The 27,579-nt window shown below is 38.7% G+C and overlaps 1 protein-coding gene across 3 annotated transcripts; it reads right to left on the reverse strand.

The window, feature by feature from the left end:
- Positions 1–574: 574 nt before the first annotated feature.
- Positions 575–27,516, reverse strand: LOC111870687 (exocyst complex component 6B). Of its 3 annotated transcripts, none has more exons than XM_023863153.2 (15): positions 27,280–27,516; positions 20,052–20,217; positions 19,615–19,799; positions 18,188–18,289; positions 17,831–17,933; positions 13,996–14,280; positions 12,928–13,095; positions 11,168–11,239; positions 10,253–10,387; positions 9,059–9,237; positions 7,434–7,625; positions 4,978–5,215; positions 4,059–4,200; positions 2,736–2,922; positions 575–1,095 (listed from the first exon to the last, which is right to left on the reverse strand). In XM_023863153.2, exons 1-15 carry the CDS (start codon positions 27,372–27,374, stop codon positions 969–971), a joined length of 2,376 nt encoding a protein of 791 aa, XP_023718921.1. In that variant the 5' UTR covers positions 27,375–27,516; the 3' UTR covers positions 575–968. The 3 variants fall into 3 exon arrangements, with proteins under 3 accessions (XP_023718921.1, XP_023718920.1, XP_023718922.1); XM_023863152.2 differs by lacking the exon at positions 27,280–27,516 and adding an exon at positions 26,899–27,029; XM_023863154.2 differs by lacking the exon at positions 27,280–27,516 and adding an exon at positions 23,200–23,435.
- Between the last annotated feature and the right edge of the window lie 63 nt (positions 27,517–27,579).

The following is a 27,579-nucleotide window of genomic DNA, read 5'->3' on the forward strand; positions in this document are numbered from 1 at the left end:
TCTGCAAGTTACACTTCAGTAACTGCTGACCTTTCTTGATGGGCCTAAAGCATTTGTACACTGCAGCCTGACCCACAGCTTCGTTCCAGTATGTACTGCATAGTCATAAACACTCAATGACAGCTTTCTCCAAATTAAGACATTCTGCTGTGCCATGTTCAGAAAATAATTACAGTACGCTGAAATAATCTTTGTCATGCCTTCTCTACGTGTTCATGCTTACTAAGACATGAGGACAAACAGCTTCTAAGTTGTCTCATGGCTGCTGAAACCCTTGCAGATGTTCTGACAGCCAGGTCAGTATAATGGCCAGGCTAGAGGCTCAATGACTGGGGAATCAGGGTTCGACTTCCACCAAGGGCACAGATTTTTCTCGCCGCAGCATACAAGTTTTCTCTGGGGTCCACCCACTTTTCTAATATATACCAGGTGTTCTTTGTCTAGAGAAAAAGCAGCCATTCCTCCATATGTCCTTACAGTAGGGTGTGGAACAGAGGTGACTTATCTTTTTTTGCCACATAGTAATGCATACAAGTCATCAGTAGCAGCAGCAGAAATGTAAACTTTTGCTACAATGGCAAAATATAATCAAATTTATTTTCCATGTATAGCAACTACAACAATCTAAGAAATAACACATGACGTCTGAGGTTCTCGTGGCAATACCAATGAAGAGTACTATCATGTACATTGTGACGCTATGTAGTCTGGCATAAGTTTACTGACCTTTGAGGGTTGTACTAAATCAGTCTTTAAGCCAAAGAGTAAGTCGAGGATGCAGCAAGCAGTGTAGCTGTCACTCTGCTTGTTTGCTTTCATGGCTTACTATTCCACCCCACAGAAAGAGACAGCATCATCCTTTCTTCCACCAGACTACATGACATCACGTCTCACAAGTAATGACATATTAATGATACTGCTTTGCTGCAAAGTAGCTGAACTTGCCCTGAACTTAACAATAATATCATTCACTGCTGCTGTGCTGTGAGGGCCAGCTGCCTTAACTGCTTCAGAACTGTTTCCAAAAGTTTCTTCTTGTCCCGCTCGCTCTTTTTCAGCACTGAGAAAACATTCTTCTTGTCTGCTTCACGTAACCTGAACACAGGACACACATAAGAAAACTCGTATGTTTCTGGGTGACACAAACTACACAAAAGATGGCCCATGTTCTCTACATGAGAACCCTAAGTGGCTCTCTTCTCTTACTGTTTCTTTGTTTATTAAACAGTGCTTTGTCAGTTGGGTAGGTTGCATAGTTCTGAATGGGAGTGCGAAGCATGAATGAATGAAGAAAGTGGGAACAAGTAATATGGTTCAGAAACCTTGAAAATTCTGATTAAACTGACTGACCTTGGGGCTGAGATTTAAATCTGGGACCTTCCAAATGAAAAGCAGAGTACTAACCATTTTGTTGCAACTGTCATGCTTTGCATTTTCCACTGCCTTCTTGGCTTCCAACAACATCTTCAATGCAATGTGACAAAGTGCAATGATTACAGAAAAGGACTTTGTCAGGATTCTTCTAAGGAAGGCCTGTATGCTCACTTGTGCTTAGTCCCTCATTCTGAGAGGGGAATAGAAATTGAAGACATCTATGAACACAGCAATGAGAATCCTGAGACGTAAGAGATATGAGGACAATGGAGAAAACTGCATTTTTATATTTCCATATTTATATTCTACTTCAGCAGGATAAATGGAAAGTTTCACAAGAATGTATGTAAGGGTCAGTGATGGATGCTCTGGTATGACTCTTAGTGTGCTGCCAGATCATTAAAACTGTGGGACGGGGGGCATAAAAAGTTTGTTTCTTTCCATAAAAGATTTAACATTTTGCTTGGAAACATATGTATGCATTGTGTGCCTGACTTCTGTAACATGATTTGCCATTGCTAGGGGGGACAGAACAGTGAACAGTTAAATCCTATGCAAAGATGGGAGTTCAGTAATACATTCGATCTTCAAGAGAGATAGGTTGCAAACTAAGGACAGGGTATAATTTGCTTTTGTGAACCTCCGTATTGCACAAACGCAAGGAACTTCACGAGAATGAAGACGTGTAGCAGTCCACAAGTTTAGAGCTCCACTTGATGCTGAATCTGGATAAGCATGCTCTTGTTGAAACATATTAGCTTTCCCATGAAAAACATAACTGCATGCACTCATGCAGGGTTGGCCCTATAAACAATACATTTAGTGAATCAATTCTATATTTAACATTATTGGCCTTCTGGACCTTCCCACTGTCTGATATGCTGGAGTAAAACACAGTACTTCTGGACATCAAGTATGGGGTGCTTACTCAGCTGGGTCTGTTAGACAAAGTCCTGAGAGTCAGTAATCCTAAATCCTTTTAGCAGTTCCACAAAAATTTTTTCAACACAGATAAATAGCAGACTTACAAGCTGTGGCCAATTTCAGAGATTTCAATAGTTCTTATATGTACCCCCTTAGAGGTACACATAGCAAGAACAATACAATAATACCGTGACCTATATTTAGGATTCCGTATTTGTAGTTTCCTTCAATCCTTCCAAGCAAGTGCCAGGATAATGCCATAAAGAAGCCATTACCACTTTCTGCCATACCTTACTGATTCCTCATGAATTAGCAAAAAACCATAAGCCACTTCACAATGCATATATTGTTGGCACTTGCTACAGCATAATAAAGCAAACAGACTATAATTGTTTTGGGAATTAAAACACAATGTTTGGGTCCTGGCTATAACTCACTTCTCCAGCAATATGATGGCTGTGTTTGGGTTGACCTGCTGGTACTTGCTGTTTTCTTGACCATAATCATGGAAATATGTTGGCCAGTCCCATGTCATAAACAGATCTAGCAACTGACGCAGGTCGGCAAAATAATGCAACAGAGCTCCCTCTTCAAGTCCTGCTACGGGCTCTGACGCTGCAAACTCTGTGTAAGAGTAAACAAAAAAAGTAAGGTGGAATATATACTTGTATTTAAATGACTAGTGAACTAACACATTACATCTATATCGAAGTATAACAAATAGAATTTCGTACAAATGTTGTGACACTGTTAATTCCCAACCATGTCCTCTGGTCTGCACAAAAGCATTGAATTCACGTATCAGTAGGAATGTAATGTCCTCATCTTCATGTAAGTAACCAGCCATCTGCTTCCTGCTGGCTACTTGCTCAGCGTAGTTTTTACCCTGAAGATGGAGCCAGTATGTTCCGCTAAAGCAATGGTAAACTTCTACCATACTACACACCATCTCAGCCAATTATTCTTTCTCATCACTACTGTAAGAACTTGGAAGTGCTTTAAAAGCCAAAACATGTAGCTAAGGTAATGCTGACCTTGACCATTATGTTCCTGTGTTACGATGGACTCCAATAAAGAATTGTATATAATAACACAACAGGATGCACAAAATGAAAAGATAATATTAAAACTGATATTAAAAAGATAGGGTGGAAGGGTGTGGACCGGATTCACCTGGCTTCGAATATGAACCAATTGCACACTCTTGTGAACACAGTAATAAACCTTTGGATTTCATGAAAGGCAAGCAATTTTTTGAGTAGCTGAGCAACTACTGGCTTCTAAAAAAGGACTCTGCTCCATGAAGTTCATTAATGATCTTATGTGAAATGAAAATTGGGCAGACATATCACCCAACTAAACATCTGTAATTAAACATTATGCTTGAAGGTGTATGAATAATTTCAGTTGTGAGACAAATCCATGTGCCAGGAACACAGAGCTTGTAGCACAATCCTGCTCCCAAATTCTAAAGACAGATTCCAGAACCATGTCCTCTATCTCAAATCTCCAAAAAGGGACGGAATAAAAAGGAAACAGTTATCTATGACAAACAAAATTTAGTAGTTAAGAAAATAAGAAAGTCATTACTTTTAGCACAGTAATTTCTATTGTTATGGTGAGAAATTTACAAATGTTTTCTAAAATTTGTAGAATGATATAAATTAAGGTGCAGACCAGTGGCTGGGAGACATTTCTCCAATGAACTTTCATGACAGAGAATGGATATCATGGAGCTGCGCAACATTAATGTTACCTACGTTCACACTGAATGGTATCCAGATTGACTTGTTGCAGTGCTCCCATTGATATCTGCTTCACATCTTCACTAAGCATGAAGCCCAACACTGACTTCGCAATGTGTTCACATGCTGATTTGCAGGCTTCTTGGGCTACTTCTGGCTGCAAGAACATTTAGAGAATTAAATATCATACCGATACCTGCTATAGACTCAAGCAAATGGCTGTAAACTGTCTTACTACAAGACAAACCTGATAAAGGAAAAGAAATATTAAGTGTAAGGTAGGAAAAACCTGCTAAGGAACACAGTGAGACAATGTTCAACATTAAAACTGTGAATCATATTAACACATTCAGTGCCAATTATTTGAGGTTCAGTGCCTGCTCAATGAAGGTGGTCATCAAACAGCTGATGAACTTTTTCTGCAGTTACACGCCAGCAGTTTGAGATCCTTGTCACCACACAAGGAGTCAGGGGGATAACTGAGTTGTCCATATGTCTTGTTCTCTAAGTTTGCATTCAGAGACCCTGTCCACCCGAAAAGCATTCACAGGCAGCCAACGGATTGCCACTTTCAACGTTTTGAACATGACACCAAAAAGGAAAGGCCGAAGAGGTAAATTTAGATCAAGATGCAAACAGAAGCCTAGGAAAGATGTTATGCAAGAGAAAGACAGAACATGTGAGGAATGTGAGGAGGAGATGGAAGAAGAGCTTTGAGAAGACAAGAGATAAATGGAGAGGCTTGTCTCATAACAGTAAAAACATTACAGAAGGAGATATGTGTTAATATTTCCCAATTAAAATAAAAACACTTAAATTGCATTTCCTGCAGGCATAATGTACCTGGTACTGAAAGGGTTAAAGGGCTGTTACTGAACAGTAACCGCAGTAAAGGAGCGTCTATTTCTAAAATAATAAAAGGCGATGTACTCACAGGCAAATTTGTGAATGAAATGAATATGCTCTGGAGAAAAGCAATGAGATCAGTAATGAAGCTGGAAGCGTGCCCTTTCGGCTCCACTAGCAACCAGTCGTAGTTTTCTAGTTCCAAGAACTCATCCAATTTCCATTTCAATTTGTCACATATCTGATGCTCTGCATCATCACGTGCAACACGAAACATTGATGACTGGCCTTGACCACGTGAACCCATGTGACTCTCTTTTGGAGCACTGTAACAGATTCAGAAAATAAGTACAATAGAAACTTCTGTGCATAATAACATGACATAAACTGAAATATGAATATAATTTTACAGCACTGCAATGGTAGAAAAGGGCACACACAGAAATCTGAAGAATCTACTGTATGAAGATGAGTGATTGCAGGATATAAATAATAAATAATTTCAAAATTTAGAGGACTAAAATTTTAAAGTCCTTTGGGATAAAATTAGGTTATAGAGAACACTGTAATACTTGTAGTGATTTGAGTACTAGTTTCTGTTCTGAGATGCGCTGCCAGGAGACGACTAGTAGAGACTGAGAATCCTAGTGCGTTCGCAACGGTGAACTGGAATGTGCGCAAATCAGCAATAGCGCTGTATTGCACGTATTTTAAGTGTAATTGATAGTGTGTAACCAAGCTGCTAATAAATCCAGTCATCTGAACTACAACCCGTTACTTTCGTCACGCGTACCCCCCTACATGTGACAATATATTTTAATTGTTATTTATCTTATGTTAAGACAATCTTGTGTAACATCAATGTACTCTGCTGACAGTTTCTATATCCACTGGTTATGTACCTGAATGGATCAATGAATGATAATAAAAAATAAGTAAGTAAATAAATATCAACAATATAACAAATCTGAACACCTCAGATATATATATATATATACACACACACAAGAAGGATATGCGGAAGGAGATCTGCCTTCGCATGTTTAGTAGGAAGCTTTCTAAAAGCAACACAACCTAGAAAGACACGGAGAGATTTCAACCCGCAGTTACCCACATCACAATATTAACATAAAGAATATCATTATACCTTACAATATGTCATCATCATCATCAGTAATCTGTCAAGACGACAGGTCCACAGCCTCTTTCAAAACAATTCCTCCACTTAATGCGATCTAGAGCTTTCTCCTTCAAATGACAGTATCCTCTTCTGTCCCCAAGGTCATCCAGCATCTTCTTACGTCTTCTTCCTCGTCTTCTTGTCACTTCTATCCGCCCATCTATCTTTCCTTCGATAGCTTCTTTTAGAAGGCAGTTTCTGCGTAAAACATGACCAATCCAATTAGCCTTCCGTTTTCTTATTTCATGTAGGATATTCCTCTGCTCACTGACTCTAATTAACACTTCTTCATTTCTCACATAATCGGTCCAACTGATCTTCTCCATTCTTCTCCAACACCACATTTCGAAACTTTCCAGATGTTTCTGATCTACTGCCCTAAGTGTCCATGTTTCAGCCCCATACAGAGCTATGCTCCAAATGTAGCATTTCACTAGTTTCTTCCTCAAATTTAAGTCCAATTTGCTGGTAAAAAGATTCTTCTTCTTGCTAAATGCAGCTTTTGCCATGGCAATCCTGGATTTAATTTCACAAGTACACCTTCCATCATCTGTTAACAAGCTACCCAAATATTTAAAACATTTCACATTCTCCACTTGTTTTTGGTCTATCTTTATTGTGACTGGGGTTGGTTGTCTCGAAATTTTCATTACTTTTGTTTTCTCCACATTCATTTCCATGCCATAGCACCTTCCAATTTCAATTAGTCTATCAATCATGCCCTGTAGCACAGTTTCTTCCTTAGCCATTAACACAAGGTCATCTGCATATTTCACAGTTTGAATAATTTGCCCTCCTACTTTGAAGTCACCGAGCCCATCCAGAGCTTCCTTGGTAAGGCATTCGCTGTACAAGTTGAACAGAATTGGTGATAAACAGCATCCTTGTCGAACTCCTCTTCCAATCTGCACACTTCCTGTCTCCCCCCTGTCCAGTCGTACTCTAACTTTCTGATCCATGTACAATTTGCTAATCAATCTTCTTTCATGCCAATCGATACCTGTTTACAATATGTAGCAGTTTCAAACACTAGAGGACCCTCTACAAAAATCAAAATTAGTCCACTCAGCAGAAATATTAAGAGATATGTAACAGATGTAAGGTTATTAGAAGACAGATGTGGCTGACAATTAAAACACTTTCATATGTCTGCATAATTAATATCTAATTACAGTTGTTCAACGTCTGATTTTAGTACAAACATTCATTTTCATATTGCAAATAAAAATATTTATACGGTGTAATAATAATTAGATTTGGTCTATACATCGTGAGAAAGCCAGAAAGCTGGATCTCAGAAAACCCACTGATGTGATACTGCTTCATGAATAAGAGAAAGTTAAGATCTGCTGATGATAACATACCCTGTGATGTTGGACACAAACTCCTCCAAGTAGACTGTTGCATTCTCTAGGTAACCAGTGTCAATTATAATCTGTATCACTTGGAGAAGAGCCAGGCTTGGCTTGCGAAACAAAGAGGAGAGACAACCACTGAAAGATCTCGTAAGAAGCAAGTTAGTTGATTTTCTGACCATATCATCCACCGCAGCTTGACTGTAAAGTACAGAAATTATATAAAATATTTCATGAACTTAGTAAAGTATACTAGCAATACATGTGTGGGTACTAAGAATGTCTCCAAAGATATTAAACGCACAAAAGTACCAAAAAATTTCTGATCAATCTGTGAGTATTAAGATAAAACAATAACCAGCTCTTCTAAACATGCATCATCAGCACTTGCCTGCCCTCTTCTAAACCTTTCCATCCATTCAATTATTTTCCTATGACCCATATAGTTATCGCCAAACTGAACGCCCATTCTTCCATAAATGTTAATGGATTTCACATCTCTGACCACAAAAAATCAAAACATCGTATCATTCTCTTTTGGGACATTCTATCAATGAAGCAGCCATGTTAAATGTGTCACAGAATTATCATTACTGAAAGAAGAATTGAAACCAATTAGGTCCCTACTGTTTACATCTGTTGTCTTTTTCAGGTATAGTATCACCGCTGAAGTAAATTAAAATTGCTTTATCGACTCTCTTTTGCATTGTTCATGCAGCTGCACTTCTACGGCATAAATATATTGTTGTGTTGCAGTTATACCCATAAGACATTATACACACAACAGGACACAATTTATAAAGTTTATAAATCACAAAACCTGGAAAAGAATTTTACGGTACATGTAGTTAGTTAGTTAGTTATTGGAGAGGGTGGGTTTGCCCATGCACTTAGACCTGTATTGGTCCATTGTGCTTCCCTCTATGATTTCTACCAGTCTCTATATCCTACTGGTGCTTACCATCAGTCCCGCCCAGCCAGCGAGACCGGCTCTACTAGCTGAAAGGTATCTATAATGCTTCCCCCATCTACCAGAGGTATTAGAGACTGCTGTTGGGCGGGAAATGTCCGCAATTTGGCTCAGTGACCTCCTTTGGAGATATGAGGTTCTTTTACGTGCCGTAAAGCTACGACACGGGACCCACGGCTTAAAGTCCCTCCCGGAGGACTTGTTCCCTGCATTTTTCCGCCCTTAAAAATTCAACGACCTCCGTCGGGTATTTGAACCTGCGTACTACGAGTCATGAGGTGGGAACATTATCTCTAGACTACGGAGGCTGCCTACGGTACATGTAACTACTATCTATACGTGCTATTAGATCACACAATTTTAATTTAAAACAGTGACCTAGCTTTGTGAATGGAAGTTTACAAACAAAATTCAAGATGTATAGCGTTACTAGACGGTTTTGGGTTCGGTGTTGTTTCTTCTTAGGTAAGAAGGCTGTTCAAATGAAACTCATTCTCAGAACTCCCAATACATACGGTTGGTCACAGGGGACCATGAAGCTGTATACATGAAACACCAGCTGGCACATCAATGAGGTGCCTCGACTCTTTCAAACAGAATAGTCCCCACACGGGTTTCATTTGAACAACCTTCATAACAATATATTCTTTAAGCATTGTATTACCTCAGATTGAGATCTTCGGAAAACTTGAGGCAAGCATAGATAAATTCCTTAACCTGCTGGTACACCTTGGGCACTAACGGTGAGAATGGAAATCGCTTCGGAAAAGGTGTAAGTTCCAGAGCTTGATCATGAAATGGAAATGACTCCACGACATTATCATACTCTGCCTGGGAGGACACCTGTAACACGGTTTCATTTTAGAGCTCGAAATACAACTGAATAGAAATATAAAAATACAGCCAAGTTAAAAAATGTAAAAATAAGTTTGTAATGTGTAAATATATCAAATTTCAAAGTCTGCAAACTTGAAGCAAACACAACTGCTTTTAGGTTAAAGCTGCAGGGTTCATTAGATACAAGACGTTCTTACCACTAGGCACAGAAACAGATAAGACACATATTCGCCAAGTGATTCCAGAGAATTACTACATCAACCTGCTGACCTGTGCATGCACCAGCGAGGCATGAACACCTCTGTGGCAGGTTAACCAGAAAGAGTTAAAAGTTAGATTGTGGTGTGGGGGTGGAGGTGGGGGCAGAATATAGCAGGACAATGCAGAAATTATTTTAATAAACAAAACTTATTATGCGGCCTGTGCTGGCAGTGTGTTAACTGGTTTGTATGCAAGTTGTCTTACAAGTCTGCTGTTATGCAGAATGAAAATTGCATTGAAAGGTGAGGTACACAGCAGGCTGTGGTGCTGCCTGCAACAAGTCTTCAACTTAACTTCTGTACAAAACAGTCAACACAGCATTCGGTGAACACCAAGAAAGGTAGTTCATACTAACATAAGAACAATGCTAAGGTTCAAATTATGTGTTTTACTAAACAGGTATAACACCGTTACTTCCTGTGATACAGTAACATACACCTACCGGCATCACTAATTTTTGCATGATGTGGGCTACGTATACAAAATGCTTACAAAATGCTAATGTTACAATGGATGTAACTGAATAAGCACCTCCCCACCCTTTCATCTGATGGTGGAAATGAATCTACTTCCTGAAACATCAGTTTCTTTTTGAATGTTAGACAGTGGCAAAGTCTATACATACTCTTGACAATTAGAATTTTGGATGTGGCAAAGTTTATTGCTCTAACTCCATTATCATTACTAATTTTGTGTAAACTGTCATTCCAAGATAATGATACATTTAAATATTCAAGGAATTCTTTCATAAGTAACTTACCTGTATAGGAAGAAAACTCTCCTCATCAAGTATTTCCCTGAACACCTGAACCCAGCGTTGCATAAGCACCTCATTGTAATGATCTCGAATTTCATGTAACAAGTCGAACAGCTGATTCACCGAGTAACCATAGTTCTGCATAAAATGGATGATATACATACACACATTACAAAGCCTGGCGAACAGTTTAGTATAGCAATAGGAGCTTTTATTTATTGATGCTATTAATGCTGACATTACACAATTTCCAGTGTTGTAAGGCTCAGTGAATGAACTGAAACAGATGTGAAAGCAAGTGGTTCTGGCCTAATTTAAGGCTCTGCCTGAAGGGACCACAGAAGATCAAGAAAAACCTGTCAGAACAGCCACTGTGCCAGCTGAGATTCAAACTGGGCACCTTCCAAACAGAGAACAGAAGTGACGCTCCCTGAGCCAACTAGCTGAGTCATTTCCCAGACCATAAGAAATTCACAAAATTCGTATTGTAAAAGGGCCTTAAGCAGTCTCAGTGCATCACACAGTCCTCCAGCCTCATAATCAATAAAAGTAACTGAGAAATACATGCAACTTTGAAACTTAAGAACCTCATTCAAATTCTCATAAATATTTGAATAATTTAAATACACATTTATCAATATTATTTTTTAAATCATTTCCACCTTGTCAGTCTATTGATCAGCAGAGAATAACCTTAACCGTTATAACCTGGTAAAAGGGGATTTTATATTTTGGCACTATGTGGTTGGTAGCCAGAATTAAACACAGGGGTCATATTTCATCATCTGGACGAGGAATTTAAATCTGAGTAGTATGGGGGTAATGATATGATTAGTTGGACTACAAGAATTTGCCACTGCAATAAGGAAACAAATGGCCACTAAAGTTTAATAATATAAGTTGCATACTGTTACTAACCCTGAGAGTAGTGTTGAATAACATAATCAAATTCTTTATTTTGAGCATAAGAGTTGCATCTGTACAATAGGCCTGAAACAAAGAAACATTAAAATCATTTATTCCATTAACCCTTAATGACCTACTGAGGACTGTTGACTTATGACTGAAATTTTGGAACCAATGTTCTTAACATACTACATACAATTTTAAAACTGAAAACTGGTACTAACTGATCACAAGCGCATCTCACTGTGGAGACTGTGACCTTCTTGACTGACACCGTGTAGTCTTGTAGGTGGAGGAACCTGCTGCCTTCATCTCAGGGTTGAAGTAAGTGTAGTGCTCAGTTACCTTCTCCAGCTCACACGCATGCATCACAGTAACATTAGGCAAAGTCACAATCTTGTACTTTCATAGTATGAATGCTTTTTTTTATGCATCCCATAAGAAAGAAAAAGAAAGTTCAGATCAGGAGAAAGTAGAGGTCAGATGACCAAACCCCATGGCTGAGCCATGTCTTCAAATGGCTGTTGAACCAATCATGAATTTAGAATGAAGTGCCGGGAGGAACCACACAGCCTTGTGAACACTGAGGGGTGTATTTTTTCAATAAATGGGGAAGTGTCCCTTGAAGGAAATCCAACACCATACGCCCACATTACTTACGCACCCACAATTTCAGCCAATACATTGGCATTACTGAAACAAACAGCACTGAAGAGCATGATGATTCCCTAGGGCCCATTCATGTAGGTTTTGGAAAGTGTTTACGCCACTCCTTGGAAATGCTGCCCCATCAGTCCACAATACATGGCTCAGCAAGTCAAGTGCATCTACAAATCTGCATAGAAGCCATCGGCAGAACTGAAGGTTATTGTCCTCCGGCTGTAATTCTTATAAAACTGCACTGAGAGAGCCACAGCTGCTCCTTGTACACTGTGTGCCAAACTATACTCTGGAAAGGCTTGTTTCATAAGCAACCTGACAAGCGTCAGTCACTCGATTAGCATATACGTATAGCATAGGTATCGGTGGGGACCTCTTTCCCTCAGACGGCAGCGTACCACTCAAAACACATCTCGATACTGATGCTGGTATTCCCACAACGCAGCTCCAGTGCTTCCATCGCAAAATGTATATGAGCATTCTCATCGGTGAACAGTGCCATCCCATTCTGCTGTCATCATTATTCTGCCTTCCGGAGTAATGTGAACCTATGCAAATCCAGTATGAGCTATCTCTTGTAACGCTATGAAGGCTCAGAGATATCAAGACTAAAAGTGCAAACAGTCATACCTCTGACAGAGTGATGAAGTGGAAATGGTTCTTTGCATTTTCTGATCCAAATTATCTCAACAACCTCATAAAGTCTGGCCATATAATGAACCAGAAATACTTATCAGGCCAAGAAGCAGACAAAAGGCTACAGGAGGAACCTTTTCTATACCTTTAGGAACACATAACAGCAAAAGGCCATTTTCAGGGCCGATATGAAGAAAAGAGGGCAGATGAAATCAACAGCATCATCCAAAACACTGGTATCCATCTACAGGATTACATGGTGTCACATCCCAGAAGAAAATCTGAAATCTCATCATTGTGAAAACCTCAGATCTTCTGTGTCTGTTTGTTGAACTCTGACACGTCTGCTACCACATGCCGGCAATGCTTATTCCTTGACAGATGTATCCTACCATATTATTCACAATACTCAGAAAAGAATGGCTCATAAATAGAACTTCAAAACTTAATGCTGAATAAGAGACAGTGTTACATACCGAATGTGTTCGTAAGGCATTAACTATTTTAGACAGGGCCATGCTCCAAACTTCATCCAAATAAGTTCGGTTCACCAAGCCATTCCCTGTATTCAATACATGATCTTCAACTACAAAGAAACCCACAATACCATGTATGTAGGCTTGATATCCAGCAATAGTTTCATGCTGAAAAACAAAAGAAGTCATTCTTGAACACAAATTACATGACAACACCCAAATATAAATCTAAGAGGTGCTATTTAAAACCCCAGCACATTAGCTGACGGCCTAGGTACTAAATGCCCTTAAATATCTGAAATGCAGAGGGTCTTAAAATATACTGTATTTATTCCATTGTTTAAACTATAAGGTCCAGATAGAAACTGGACTGTTAAGAAATAACCCACTTACCTAAATAAACAGTTTTTAAATTGACAGTATACACACATGTGCGACACACACAGATAGATACGTAGGTTATCCAGAAAGTAGCACATGTTCACTTCGACTATCTTTTATATTTTGCTCTGGAAAATGGCAGAAACTTTTGACAACAACCATACATTTGATGGTGCATGTTATGCCCAAGCTTTGACACAAGAGAACATAAACATAACTACCCTTTCCAATAGTAGTTCCACTGTTCTGAGAACAGAAAATATGAGCTCATCATATGATAACATTCACTTCTGAGACTCCAATATGGTTGGCTGAGACAGGAAACACATGACATCTCATTAAAATGGTAATACACCTTGTGGTTCCATGAAAGCCACACAATCTGTTGCTAGCATCTGGCTGCACAAAATGTGTGGAATTGTTTGGCTTGCTGAGCAATTATTAGCTTTTCAGGATTCAAATCCACTCTTACTGCCACGACATTATTTACTGAAAGAAGTACCTGTATTTTCAACATCAACAGAGGGTAATTAGCAAGTGATGAGTTTGGTTTTGTTTATCCTACTTAGAACCTGTGTACTGTTCAGCGCATGAGGAAAGAAAAGTTAGGCACAGAGTGGAGGAAACTGTGACACAAAGTGTATACAAATGCCTACGGATTTCCTGTTCATATTCTGATAACATTACCATGTTTGTAGGTGGTTGGAGAACAAGGCGGGCCTGCTTTTTCCTCTGCTTCCTATAGTATGTCTCAAAAGTTTCCCTTGAACCCAACACTGTGTAGATATGCAAGCATCGATAGACAGGAGAGAAATCAATTAGGTCTTGTGCACTCAGATCTTCTTCAGCATCATACGTACTCTCCGCAGGTTGCTCATAATCTACTTCGCCAGTGAAAGGATTTGGTAGTGGTGGAGCTTGCCTTTTCTTTCTGCCAATAATACCTGGATCACTGCCCAGTTGCTCAGCAGTCTAGGCATGAAATGTACAGACAGATAGTGAAAATGAATGTATGATTATATTTTATCCTAAAAAGAGATTTCAAATATTTTAAAAATATCGCTCTACAAAAAACATACAATGCAAAATATTTATCTCATTAGATTGTATTTCACACTTTTGATTAAAGTGATGAAAAATTAAATTTCTAAAATACTTTTCATTCCTTACCAACCTCCACATAAAAATACAGGAATTATTTTTATTATGAAATTCAAATGAAGGAAAACTTAAATGGAAAAAAAAACACAAATAGTCACCTTGAAACATACCGAAATGAATTTAGTTAAACCAGAATTTTCAACATGTTTAGCAATATACACATTTTGGACATCACTAACAAATTATAATGATGAAGATTTCTATCTTCTGGGATATAACATGATGTAAGCCATTGAAAGTCAACTGACGTTTTGCAGGAACATGTCACCTCCATCTTCAGGGCTTAATAGAAAGAAAAGCAAGAAACTGAAAGCACACTTCGTGCACAGCACTGTATCTGAGAAGATAGAACTCTTGATAGCCAACGCTGTGAGAACCTCAAATCCTGCAAATTATAACAACTTTAACATCACATTACCACCTAACAGAAGTAATAAATAAATAAATCTGGTAATGTAAGATTTGAGGCTTTCACGGCGGTGACTATGAAGAAAGCAGTCTTCTGGGATTTGGCACATATACACAGTGCCAAATCCCAGAAGACTGCTTTCTTGAAATCTGGTAATGTTTTAGACTATATTTTTGCCAGACATGTGGCCAACAAACACGTTATTTTCACGGTTTTTTAATTGCTAGTGGGGTGGGACTAAGTCCCTTGTACTGCGGTCAATTCTTGCCTATTGTACCAGCCCCAGATGATAGGTGAGGGTCATTGTGGAGCAACTGGTGGAATGAAGATTGGCAGGGGAAACCGAAGTACTCAGAGAAAAGCTGCCCCAGCGCCACTTTGTCCACCACAAATCCCACTTGACCAGACCCGGGATCGAACCCGGGCCGCCACAGTGGGAAGCCAGCGACTAACCGCTTGAGCTATGGCGCGGCCATTTTCACGGGTTACTTATACAGCCACCAAAAGCCGACAATCTAGTTTACATCTGCAAAAGAGAACTGAAGAAAAAAGTAATTAAATATGTTTATTGCACTGTGAACTGCAGTCTTGCAGTCTCATGCAAGTTGTAACTAAGCCTCAACTACGTTGCAGAGATTATCATCTTGTGGGAAGTGACACCATGTCATTTGGTAGACACGTATGAACACTCCATCTTCAGTGCAAACTTCCAACAGCATTTGGTGACTTTAAGTAACCCACAGAAGTGGCATATTGATGGCTGACATATGACAGGTAAATATTTACTCCAAAATATTATCAAATTTATGTAATGACCTATCAAATAGTAATATGAAGTTAACTGTGAATGATACTTTACTATTTTACAAAGAGGGGAATATTTGCATAACATAAGAAGAATAATAAGAACTCCTTACAAGGAGCCACAAAAAGCCTACTGGTTACACAATAACAGTGAAACAAGAGAAGCAGAGAAGAGAAATACTGTCACATGGAGTTTGGATTGGTAATTGGATTTATTTAACACTCAAAACTTGAAACTACAAATGACTAAAACACTCTCACTAATTTACTCAATCTACAGACAACTGTAACTATGTCTTCACAACCCACTGCTTGGTAACGGCTCCCAACAATGGGTATTCCTCTGCTTCTGTGCTCAGGTCCTTACCAGCTAAAGACTGCCTCAAAACTAATGCATATTCTTGACTGGTTCTCATTATACAGTCTTAGAAAGGACTGCATACAAAACAACCCTTCCAACAGCATGCGGTTGCCTAGCTGCCTGTCTTCAGAAGCCTATGGCGTATCCCCAGGGGACCTGCCTGTGATTGTCCTTGCAAATGACACCTCTGCTTCTGGTTTCATGGGGACAGAACTTTCAAAAAGTGGCTGGTGTTGGTAGCCCCTTTGTCCATTTTGGACGGGGACAGCTCTTCCACAATGTCATTTTCTTTTTTTTCTGGAGCCCGGCAGAAGAGCCAGCTGCTAGCGTTATCACATCTAGCTTGAGGGTCTGCCTAGAGGCCTCACTGACCATTCTCTTGCCTCCCAAAAGTAGCTGCCATTTTATGCTTTGTTCTTTGATACTGTAAATGAATGCACTGCCTGCCTATGAACATGGTGCTCATGTAGTGCAAGAAAGGCACGGTGGGTCAACTGCCGCATGACAAACTACTGAAGGGGCTCGCCGATGAGCTGGGTCCTTGTTTTCAGCTGAGTGCACTATGCTGGCCACCAGTGGCCCAAGAGTATCCACGACATCGCTCCTTTAGGGACTCCACGTAGAACGTCAGAAGTCCAGCCCTGCAGAATGGTAGGAAGTTGAATGGCTTTTGCACATGGTACCCATTTACAGTGTACCCTTATGACCTCTACTTTTTTGACTGGCCCCAAACTTTTCCTGACTGGCTTCCACTTTGGCCTCTAGATTTCCTGATTTTCTTCCACCTTCTCTAGACGGGCCCCCGTTGTTTCTCAGCAAGTTTCCATTATTTGTTTGGCATCTCTTGGCCTTCAGCCCTCCTAAGATACCAGACATTTGAAATCCATGATTATACACCACATGGACTTCAATCCAATCAATCCGATCAATCCCACTTCTGACACCAGTTGTCACATGTTAGTGACTGCACCAGGGGTTGGGACTGTTAATTAGATTTACTGCACACTTATAACCACAACTGGAAAGGATTATAACAATCTCACTAATTTATGCACAATACAGATAACCGTATGCATAACTACAGCACACATAGTCTTCTACAGCTTCATGAGTCATTGCTTGGTGACGGCTCCCAATAATGGGTATTCCTCTGCTTCTTTGCTCACATCTTTACCAGCTGCCAACTGTCTCACAACTAACACTGACTGACTGGCTGACTGCTAAATTTCTGCCAGCCATCATCAGCACAATGTTTCTTGGTTCCAAGTCTGACAGGACCCATGACCATGTTTTACTCTCTGATGGCTCTGGGAACTTTCAGTTGGTGACCACTAACTCACACTCTCAACTGGTTCTCATTATACAGCCTTGGCACAGACCATGTAGAAAACACCACTTCCAACAGTTCTTATACTGTTGCATGTGTATCCATTGCTGCAGACACATGTTTAGTGTGCCTAGCAATTACTGTCTATTCTGCTTCACCAATCTGCCTTTCTGCCATCATGTAACAATACAGTACATAACATAATAAATGACATACAAAACCAATACAGTTTATGGTTGATGTTCTATCTCAGACGATACGGCATTGAATGGTATGATGATTGGTGAGTAATAAATTGGAACAGACTAGGAAGAAAGCAGCAACAGCATAATTGAGGTACTATTCTACCATATGTCAGGAGGGACTGAAGAAACACCATGAAAACCCTTGATGATGCTATCAGGTTGAAATATTCTGCAGTGATAACGGATACAAATGAGTATGAAATTAAACCACTTACATGCCTCATGGCAACTTCGCCAATTTTTGGTGAGAATTTTCGGATGTTTTCTAAAAAGTCCCTTAAGTCTGACATGGAAGCTTCCTTTATGTTTTCTCTCAGCCTACAAAAAAAATATTAATCAATCAAATCCATGGAATAGCGTTAAGAATCCAACAGTTACTCAGATATTCAAGAAATTCCCTGTAATTTAGAGAACCTAAAGGTTCAATATAGTGCTCACAAGAGGCCACCACTGGTCTCTGTCCTCAGTCACACAAATCCAGTCCATCCACATCACCCCATCCTACTTCCTTAAGGCTCATTTTGCTTAAAAACCATCATAAAATACGAAAAATTAATAACTATACAGCATACTTTGGTATGTTCTGCTTCATTTGATGTGAAAATCGGTAATTTGCAACTTGAGGCAAATACAAGTGCTCCAGTTGTTCCAGTGTCTTCAGGGCTGGATAGTACCTATAATCAGATGAAATTAATTATCAGTTTTTTGAAGTACACATATGTTTACTCTCCTTTCAGGACCACTAACATTTATATGACAAACCATCAGGTCTAACGACCTTTCTTTAAAACTGGCAAATTCAGTGTTGCATTGGACCAGAACAAACTTCCTGGTCCATTTCTTTTAACACATGGCATTACATCCAGTCAAATTCCAGTCATAGCAGAGCCACAGGAGAGGTCCACTGCTAGGCAATGGTTTTGTAAACACATTCCTGCAGCAATGGATATATACACAACTGAGGAACTGTTTACTACTTTAAAAGCCAAAATGGTTCCTGTTAAAATAATTTTATACATAAGAATTTTTAAATAATTTAAAATGATGTAAAATGATGTATTATGTAGCATAGTTTTCTTCTTTCTTATGTTCTGTTTTTATGTAATGCATATCTTGTTGATGGCATCTTGGTTGTGTGTACTCTAGTGGCCAGTGTGTGGAATACCATGAAACAACCAACAAAATACACATCACAGCAAAAGACAGAACACAAGAAAGGAGAACACTATGACATTAAATAAATAATATTATATAAACTTAAGCTATTTTAAAATTATTTTAAATTACTGCAACAGGAACCAATTCAGTTTTATAAATAATAAATTTTCAGACAAACAACCCTCATATGCTATACAGTATTACAATACTGTACATAAATTTATTCAAATCATACATACCCGATGATGGTCCTGTTCAGCCAAAACATGACATGAATTTATATGCACACATGGACAAAATGGTGATCCAATCAATAATCTGTGAGCACACACACAGGGTTGGGGGGGGGGCTGTCCCTGCTTTATGAATCTTCATTAAGAAAGTCCCTGAACTTATGTGGTCTCCACTGCAATGAGCATGAAATCATTTCCCTTACATACCTCCAACACAACCCAACCCCTTCTCCTAATACTACTCACTCGAGTGACAGACTTTTTGTTTCCACTGTAAGTAGATAAACAAATCATAGTTTTGCTTGGATTATTCTACATATTATTATTGTACCTATGTACACAAATGTATACAGTGTTTTTTTTTACATGGGATACTTCAACCTGCTCTCAATTCTATTTTTGCTTTTAAATAGAAATTTGTATTATGGGTTTTTCTATATGTCATGTTACAGCCTAGCCCCTATACTGCTCAAGCTATCCTGCTTCCTCAAATGAATCACCTTAAAAATCAAGATGATCAGTAATAATTTGAGAAAATCACAAGAATAATTAAAATTACAGAGTTACACTTAAGATTGCCAATTGCTTGTTAGATGTAAACTGCATACCGTTTTTCTTTCATTTGTCGTTGGAGTTTGGCATATGTTGTGAGGACAGGAAGGCATAATGACAGATTCTTAATTGCTGAAGCTATATTACTTTCCACTTTGCGAGCCTGAACTAGCGCCTCCCCTTTCACCAGAACATTGGCTGTCGATGTCTGTAATTCTTGATCAATTTCAACAATTTCACTCTGCAAACATCACAAACACTTAAAGAGAAACAAATTAGCGTATTAGCACTACAATATTTTTCACATTTTATATTATTAGTGAAGAAAAATGCATCAGCTGGCTATGTGCTGACAGATATTCACCAAGTTGTCACAATTTATATATCAATGCAGTGTTTCAATATTGCACATACTTTTGAACCCAACTTTTCGTGGTAGTGACAAATAATTTTCACTTTCAGGTAATACCAAGTACAGTACAGATGTACTTACATTTAAGTTCTTGGCCTGGGACCTTACTTGGAGAAGTTCTCTTATGGAATCAATGAAGCCCTGATAATGGAAATTACACATGCGTTCTATGTCTTTGTCATGGCTTTTGATTCGAGCATCCAGGCGCTCCATAAACTTCTGGTGTTCATCCCCATCATAGATGGCTCTGCACGAGTAAAAAAGCTTATGTGATTTACTTGTTTTTGAGTGCTTCTGCAACCCTGTGAGATGCCTATCAAGTCTGCTCAGTCCTTCTGTCTATACACACAAAACAATTCCAAACATATTTTCATGTAATTTGATACTGGAGAATTTTATAATTGTTATGCCAATTCAATATCAATTTACATCAGACATGTAACTCTTTTAAGAGGGACTTAAAATCCTTTCTGTTGAAACATTCCATTTACTCCGTTGATGAATTTATGTCACCTAAATTCTGAAGTGAGTGTGTTATGGTTTTGTGTTATGACAAATATTTTGCCCTACTTAATCTATAAAAGAAAATGCTGGATGTTGGGTTTCTTTTCTTATAGAATTGTTGAAAGTGTGACAATGTATTGTATGATTGATGTGTATGAAATCTGTAGGTAATTAAGTTTCATAGTATTGTTGACTCATGTATGATATGTGTGTTATTTTAATATGTAGTAATTGACTTGTTCTATATGGAGGTTGTATCTCTAAATATGGAGTCTCAGAACAAATAAACTGACTGACTGACTGATGTTTAACTTTACACGATAGCCTACATACATGTCTGAGCATATCTTTCTAGTATCAGAAAGAAAAATGCTTTGTACAAAAGTTGTTTGGAAATATAAAACATGTGTTTTATGTCCAATGTATTTTGTGTCTGTAAGGCTTATATTCTGAGAAAAGTAAACAAAAATAATGTTATGAATATATATACATTTAAACAATCAACAATGGCCTCCTAAAAATCACAGTTAAGAAACAAAGGAAAGTCTTTACTGAGTTCAGACTCTATTAAAATCAGGATGTTTTTATCTTTTAATGTAGTTCTCTGCTGCAATAAGTCTCCAAAGGATACAGCTAACCAAGCTCATGGAGACGCATCCTTCCTTGCTTGTGTATTCAAGAAATTTCCAGCATTTTATGGACATCAAAGGTTCATTACCATTTATAGTTTGTGAACTGATTGGTCTATAATGCAGAAATTGGTTCACAGTTTAATATCATACAGTGGTCGTTAAGATGCTATATAAAACTATTATAATGTTAAAATATATGCATTATAACAATGCTATTATAACACTCTGCATCAACGTTCACCTGAAGACATGAAAGATGAAACCTTGCTCAGCAAGGCACATTGCAATGTAGAAACTTATTTACAAACACTGTAAATATCCTTGCTAGCAGCCTTAACTCGGGCAAATCAAAACTGCAACAGCAGTAGCCAAATTGAACAAACACTGTCACCAGAACTGGACACTACCACATATTGCAACATGCTAGAGAGCTGGGAACAAACACGTCTGCTCAGCTTGGTGGCTGAGATGATGATGATGTTAATTTACATATGGCCACATCACTCAACCACTACAAAATTTCCTGCATCCTCCCAAGAATATTTATCCACAAAGGACTTCAGCATATTTTTAGATTTAGACTGCCTTCCCCCCCTCAGTTTGTTGTGATATTTTGTCCTTCCATAAACAAGGACCTATATGTGTGGATGTTTGTTTACAGTGTTGCCTTTAGGATTCTATTAACATTCAGCGTTTCCACATGTCTCTCTGATTTGACAAAAAACAAACAGCAACATCAGTACCAAAATCAATATCAATAGGAGCAAAAAATATATGACAAAGGTGGCATGAGAATCACAGTCATATCATCAGACAAAAATATTGCTACGAGGGGCTGAAATGTGCCTAAGCATCAAGACTCAGAATAGAAACGGTCTTGACAGGAACAACTGCTACTGTCTACAAATATTGTACAAATGAACTTAAACAGTTATGGCAGTCCTCATGAATCTGCTGTTGCCTCGGATATGGTTGCTTTCCTTGTCACATAACTATTTCACAACAGCTAAAATTTAATGAAGAAATAACACTCAAATTAAGAACATAAAGGATACCCAAATGATTAAAAGACGGTCACAAGGACCTGAATTATATCCACTTATTCTACTGTAATACTATGCACATCATGTTAATAGCTGTGGTTACTTCATATACTGGAATGTGTACAGAGCAAATATCATTGGGTGTTTTCTATTAGGGCACTGATGGGAAAGTTTTTCTTTTCTGTGGTGCTACAGCCCCAATTTGGGCCTAGGCCTACCTCCATGAAACTCTCCGTTTCACTTCAGTTTACAAGATCTTACACATTTGGTAGGACTCCTTGGGCGAGTGATCAGCTCGTCGCAAAGCCTCTACCTGTAGACAAACACAGAAAAAAGCTCACAAACATCCATGCCCTGAGTGAGATTTGAACCCACGATCGCGGCTTCTGAGCGAGCGAAGACAGTGCATGCCTTAGACCGCTCGGCTACTGTGACTGGCGATGGTAAAGTTATTTATATATATAAGCTGGACAAAAAACACATTTTCATCTTCACGACGTATAACAGCCAACTGAAAGAGAAGGGTATATGATGAAGATAAAACCATATGCCATGAAAAACTGTCACGCATCATGGTTTATTCAATTTTGATTCCTAGATTAGCACTGGATCTTAAAGAACCAGGGCTCAAACAACAAATGTGAATTATATACCACTTAAATAATGTTAAACGCATCCAACCAACATGGAAAGTTGATAACTACTTCAAGATATGAAGATTACCGTCCCACTGGATGCGGTAGCATATACTCTGGCAGATTATTATCATTTCACATGAGCCTGCTACCATCATCCTCAGCACAGAAGAAACTGCTCTTCTGCCTTGAAGATGGGGACAGCAGTTCCTCTGCAATGTTGGTAATGATCTGCCAGACTGCATCGTGCTACATTGCAGGTGAGAGTAATCACTGTTCAGATCCTGAATATATAAAAAAAAACAGACCAGTGAACTTGTATTAACTTACAGTACTTCCAAACCAAATGGAAAGTTGCTGAAGTTCCTCTCAAAGTTATCCACACACTCTTCAATTGAATTTCTTAAACAAGTACCTTTATGAGATGCCATCAAAGTCAATTACTTTCCTGAAATTCTGCTTGATTACTGAACTGGATTAATTTAATAACCTCATTCAGACATATTTCACACTTAATTTATCAGTTCAAAATATGGCCAATCACTACAGCCCTCATGTAGTATATGATGTAATTAGCAGATTAAACACGTTTGTGCTAGTTAGCCCACTGCATTGCGAGGTCTATGTAATAAGGGAGGCAATGCTACACTGATCAACTATAATAATTCACAAACCAACACTAAAAGCACACGGCCTTCTACTCCCCCTTTGAACCAGCAGGAAATAATAATAAAAAAACAAACAAACAGGAAACAGATATAACCACTATCCGGTTTCAGAGAACACATCAGGCTCCCTATACAGGATGTTCCAATAATTTTGCAATGCTTATACACTATTCACACAAATTACTTTCCTTTAGTAGAGAGATGAACTCAAAGTATACAGGAATTAACACATTTATATTTCATCACTTTCAGGTATAAAGTTCTTGAACAATTCTTTCATATACAGGGAAACCTGGAAATACTTCCAAAAGCATCTGAAATGTGTTCAGACATTACAAATAAAGCAAAAATTTCCTATGACATACTGTATAACTGTAAATGTACTTCTTCCAAGGTACAGCCTCATTTTGTTTCAGTTGCTGAGTCGCAGTTGCAAACTTATAGTTGTTTATTAACCATTATCTGTTATTATTTCCAGTAAAGTTCTAATGGTGTTAATCATCATGGATTATTCTTTCAAGAAGTACACATACATGCACCTTCTCTATGGCAAAATGCGAGGGAATGATTCAGCAGCAATGTGCCAATATCTTGATGAGATACATAATTGCCATACTCCTACCAACAAAACATTCCTGTCTGTGTAATGCCAACTGAGACAGACCAAAACAGCAAGTTGCAAAATGCAGAAAAGGGGCATATCAACAATCATGCTTCTAAATTGGAGGACACAGTTCTGAACATGACTGAAGCAGACAGTGCAAGTTGCATAAAAAAAACAGCAACTGATCTTCACACATGAAGAACCACAGCCTGGTCAATTCTTCAGAAGTAGCAGCCCCATCAAAACCACTTTAAAAGCATTCAAGGTTTCTTCAATGCTGTTTTCATCTGTATTGGCTGCTTCAATAGTGTGCAGCAAATCCAGCTTTTTCCACTGAAAATGCTATTTACTGATGAAGCATGTTTCATAAGGGATGGAATCTTCAGCTTCCATAATGCTCACATATGGGACAGCAAGAATCCTTATGGATTTGGTCAGACAAACCATTAGCACCAGTTTTAAGTCAACACATGGAAATGAGTTGTTGTTAATAAGTTGCTTGCATTTATTAATGGAAAAGTGTACCATGATCATACAAACCAAATTGCCAGCGCTCCCAGAAGTTATGCCACTTGAGTTGAGAAACATAATGTGGGTCACACATGACTGAGCTTTAGTATATTACATCCTCATGTTGAGAGAATGCTGGATAAACAACATACAGTCTTTCTTGAAGGGATGAATTGTCTGACTCTCCTACTATCAGCCAATTAGCTACAACCTTGCCTCTCGCATACTGGGAAAAGGAAGTTTAAACTTGGAGCCAGTATGCTGCATGTTATAAACACTGACATGCATTTCTTGAAGTAAATAAATTACCTTAAGTTTCCCTTGAAAAAACTGACACTAGTTCAAGTTTACTGACCTCAACATATGTAACTGCTTCACTCATGTTGTGATTAAGTTCATCCCATGTGTGGGAGCTATTTGAATATTCTTTTCTTGGTTTCCCCACAGATAAAAATCACAGACATTTAAGTCTAGAGACCTTGAAAGGCCACAAACTGTGACTGAGGTGTTTGGAGACAAACTGATGAGTTACAGATTGTGACTATCCATCTAACTCTGTCTTCCCAAAACTATACCTCCTCCTCATTTTCCGTCAACATTCTTCCTCTCTTCTGTGCAACAACTTTCCGATCTGCCAATCCCATATCTGCATCTCAGAGCATTTCCTGTCATTTACATGTTATTCTCTTACTTATGAATGTACTTATTTGGCTCCTGTTATTCTTTGCTCATGCATATGTTTCTGTTCCATATTGGAAGCCTAAAAGTCATTATGTAAAAATCAGAGAAATGTTGCAGAGGTGTCCATTGCTAGGTAACATAAAGCAGCAATCCCTGACCGCCACAAACGCACCCAACAATCGGGTAACTGTTGAGGGTCTATTTCTGCATCAGTCCCCAGCAAAGCGATATACAGATGGCCTGCAAGCCAGCAGAGAGCCCCTGTGATAAGAGTCCAAAACCTAGCAACATGTATGTGATGACAGAGCCAGCAAAGAACTGAGCAAGCAAGATATAACAGACTGTGAAATAAGAGTGAATATTTGTGGATAGTTAAATTATTTGTAAATCTGTTAATTCAGTTTAAAAAATATCCAATTACCAATCCAACCATGCATAGTCAATATATGTGACAACATGTAAAAATGGATACAGTGATTTTTAAACAAACACATTTTTCCTGTTTCAGAAACAAAATAATGGAAACACCAAGAAACTGAGGAATCAGATTTGTGTTCACTACATTGACAGAACTTCAGCTGGCAACACTGAGTGTCTACTTCCATTTGTTTACATTCTGTAGTGCTCGTGTAAGTGCATTTGGCTGGATCATCTGCGACAAAAACCTGCCACATTATTAGGTGTATCAAGAGCGACAGTTTCTGAGGTTATCTCAGCATACATGAATCATGGGAAGGCAACATCAGCAAAGAGGAACAGCGGGTGAAAATCGACAGAAAGAGATCATCATACAATAAGAAAGACTGTTTAAAAGATCACAAAACTACTGCTGCATATGTGACAGAACCGAATATTCTTTTCAAAGACCCTGTTTCCACAAAAACTATAGGACAAGAGCTTCACAGATCCAACAACCATTGTAGGTCTGCAACTTCTTAAGCTCTGATTACTGAAGGTAATGCTCAGATGAATAAATGGTGTCATGATCATAAAACCTAGACATCACACAAGTGGAAATGCAAACGTGATATGGCCAGATGAGTCATCCTTCACACTGTTCCCTACATCAGGAAGAGTTTACATTTGGAAAACACCTCAGGAAACCTACATTCTGGAATGCCTAGTTCCAAAAGTGAAACATAGGGGAGGTTCTCTGATGGTTTGGGCAGCAATATTGTGGCCCATTATTATCCTTCATGGCTGAATTACTGCATGGGAGTAGGTGGACAGGTTGGATAATCACGTGCCTCCCTAGATCCTGACGTTTCTGCATAACGATGCGGTTTTCCATGACAACAATGACCCCATTCACACAGCTGGAACTGTGCAGTCATGGTTTGAAGAGCATGAAGGTGAATTTCAACATCTTCCCTAGCCAGCAAAATCACCAGATCTGAACATTACTGAACCACTCTGGTCATCTGTGGAGACTAGAGTGAGGAACAGATTCCCACTTCCAACATCTCTAAAGCAACTTGAAGATGTTTCAGAGCTCCTTGTGATAAAAATGAAAAAAAAAAATAAAATAAAATATATATATATAAACCTGTATAACACACAACCAGCTGACCCAATATTATAATTTACACATAAAAAGGGTTTTACCCATTTAAGCTTCTTACTTTCAGAGATATATATTAACAACCCTTACCTTATAACCAACCCCACACTACTCGTGTCTGTGGTCTCAAGTTCATATAGCAAAAGTTCATGTTTAGGTTGAGTGCTAGTACTTGCTTCAGACCCACTAGAACCAGGCTGCGCCATCCCAAACCACGAATTGCCACCCTCTTTCAGAGACCTGCGCCAATCTTGGCTGTCACCCTCGCTTCCTCCCTCTGTAAGTAGTTGGGGCCTTCAGTAGGGCAGTTTTTGTGACACACTAATTGAATTATCTCTTGCGCAGATGCAAAATTTTGGATCGAACACGGTAACACCTGCGTACTAATAGAATTTTACTCGCGGGGGATTTGATTTAACACTGGACACACGGCCCACGAGTCTGAAAATACAGCAAAAACTACGTACATACCTGAATGTCGGTCCCCAGTAGTCGTCAATTCCTTCTATCTCTTGTAAGAAAAGTTCGTGATGCTGTGAACCGGTATCTAGTTGAGGATTATCCATTTTATAACAAAGTTCTAATACATCACATCAACAAATAACGACTGGACTAACAACCCCCACTTCCCTACATTGCTACTACGCCATTGCATTGGATTACAGTTCGCCGTGCTCAACCCATTCTCAACTCTCGCATGTCAACTATCGTTCCCGGATTGTTCCACACTGGAATCGATGTTTTTAATTTCGATTATTCACAATTCAGTCG

The sequence above is a fragment of the Cryptotermes secundus genome, unplaced genomic scaffold, assembly GCF_002891405.2.
Source record: "Cryptotermes secundus unplaced genomic scaffold, Csec_1.0 scaffold3347, whole genome shotgun sequence".
NCBI classification, from domain to species: Eukaryota; Metazoa; Arthropoda; class Insecta; order Blattodea; family Kalotermitidae; genus Cryptotermes; species Cryptotermes secundus.

What these genes read in the sequence shown, in the direction of transcription:
- LOC111870687 (XM_023863152.2), bottom strand. Translation starts at nt 27,014, where the DNA reads ATGGCGCAGCCTGGTTCTAGTGGGTCTGAAGCAAGTACTAGCACTCAA. An exon ending in TCCAACCACCTACAAACATG is followed by an intron (nt 13,096 to 13,995) that starts GTAATGTTATCA and finishes TTTGTTTTTCAG; the next exon opens with CATGAAACTATTGCTGGATA. An exon ending in TCCGAAGATCTCAATCTGAG is followed by an intron (nt 7,626 to 9,058) that starts GTAATACAATGC and finishes TGTACTTTACAG; the next exon opens with TCAAGCTGCGGTGGATGATA.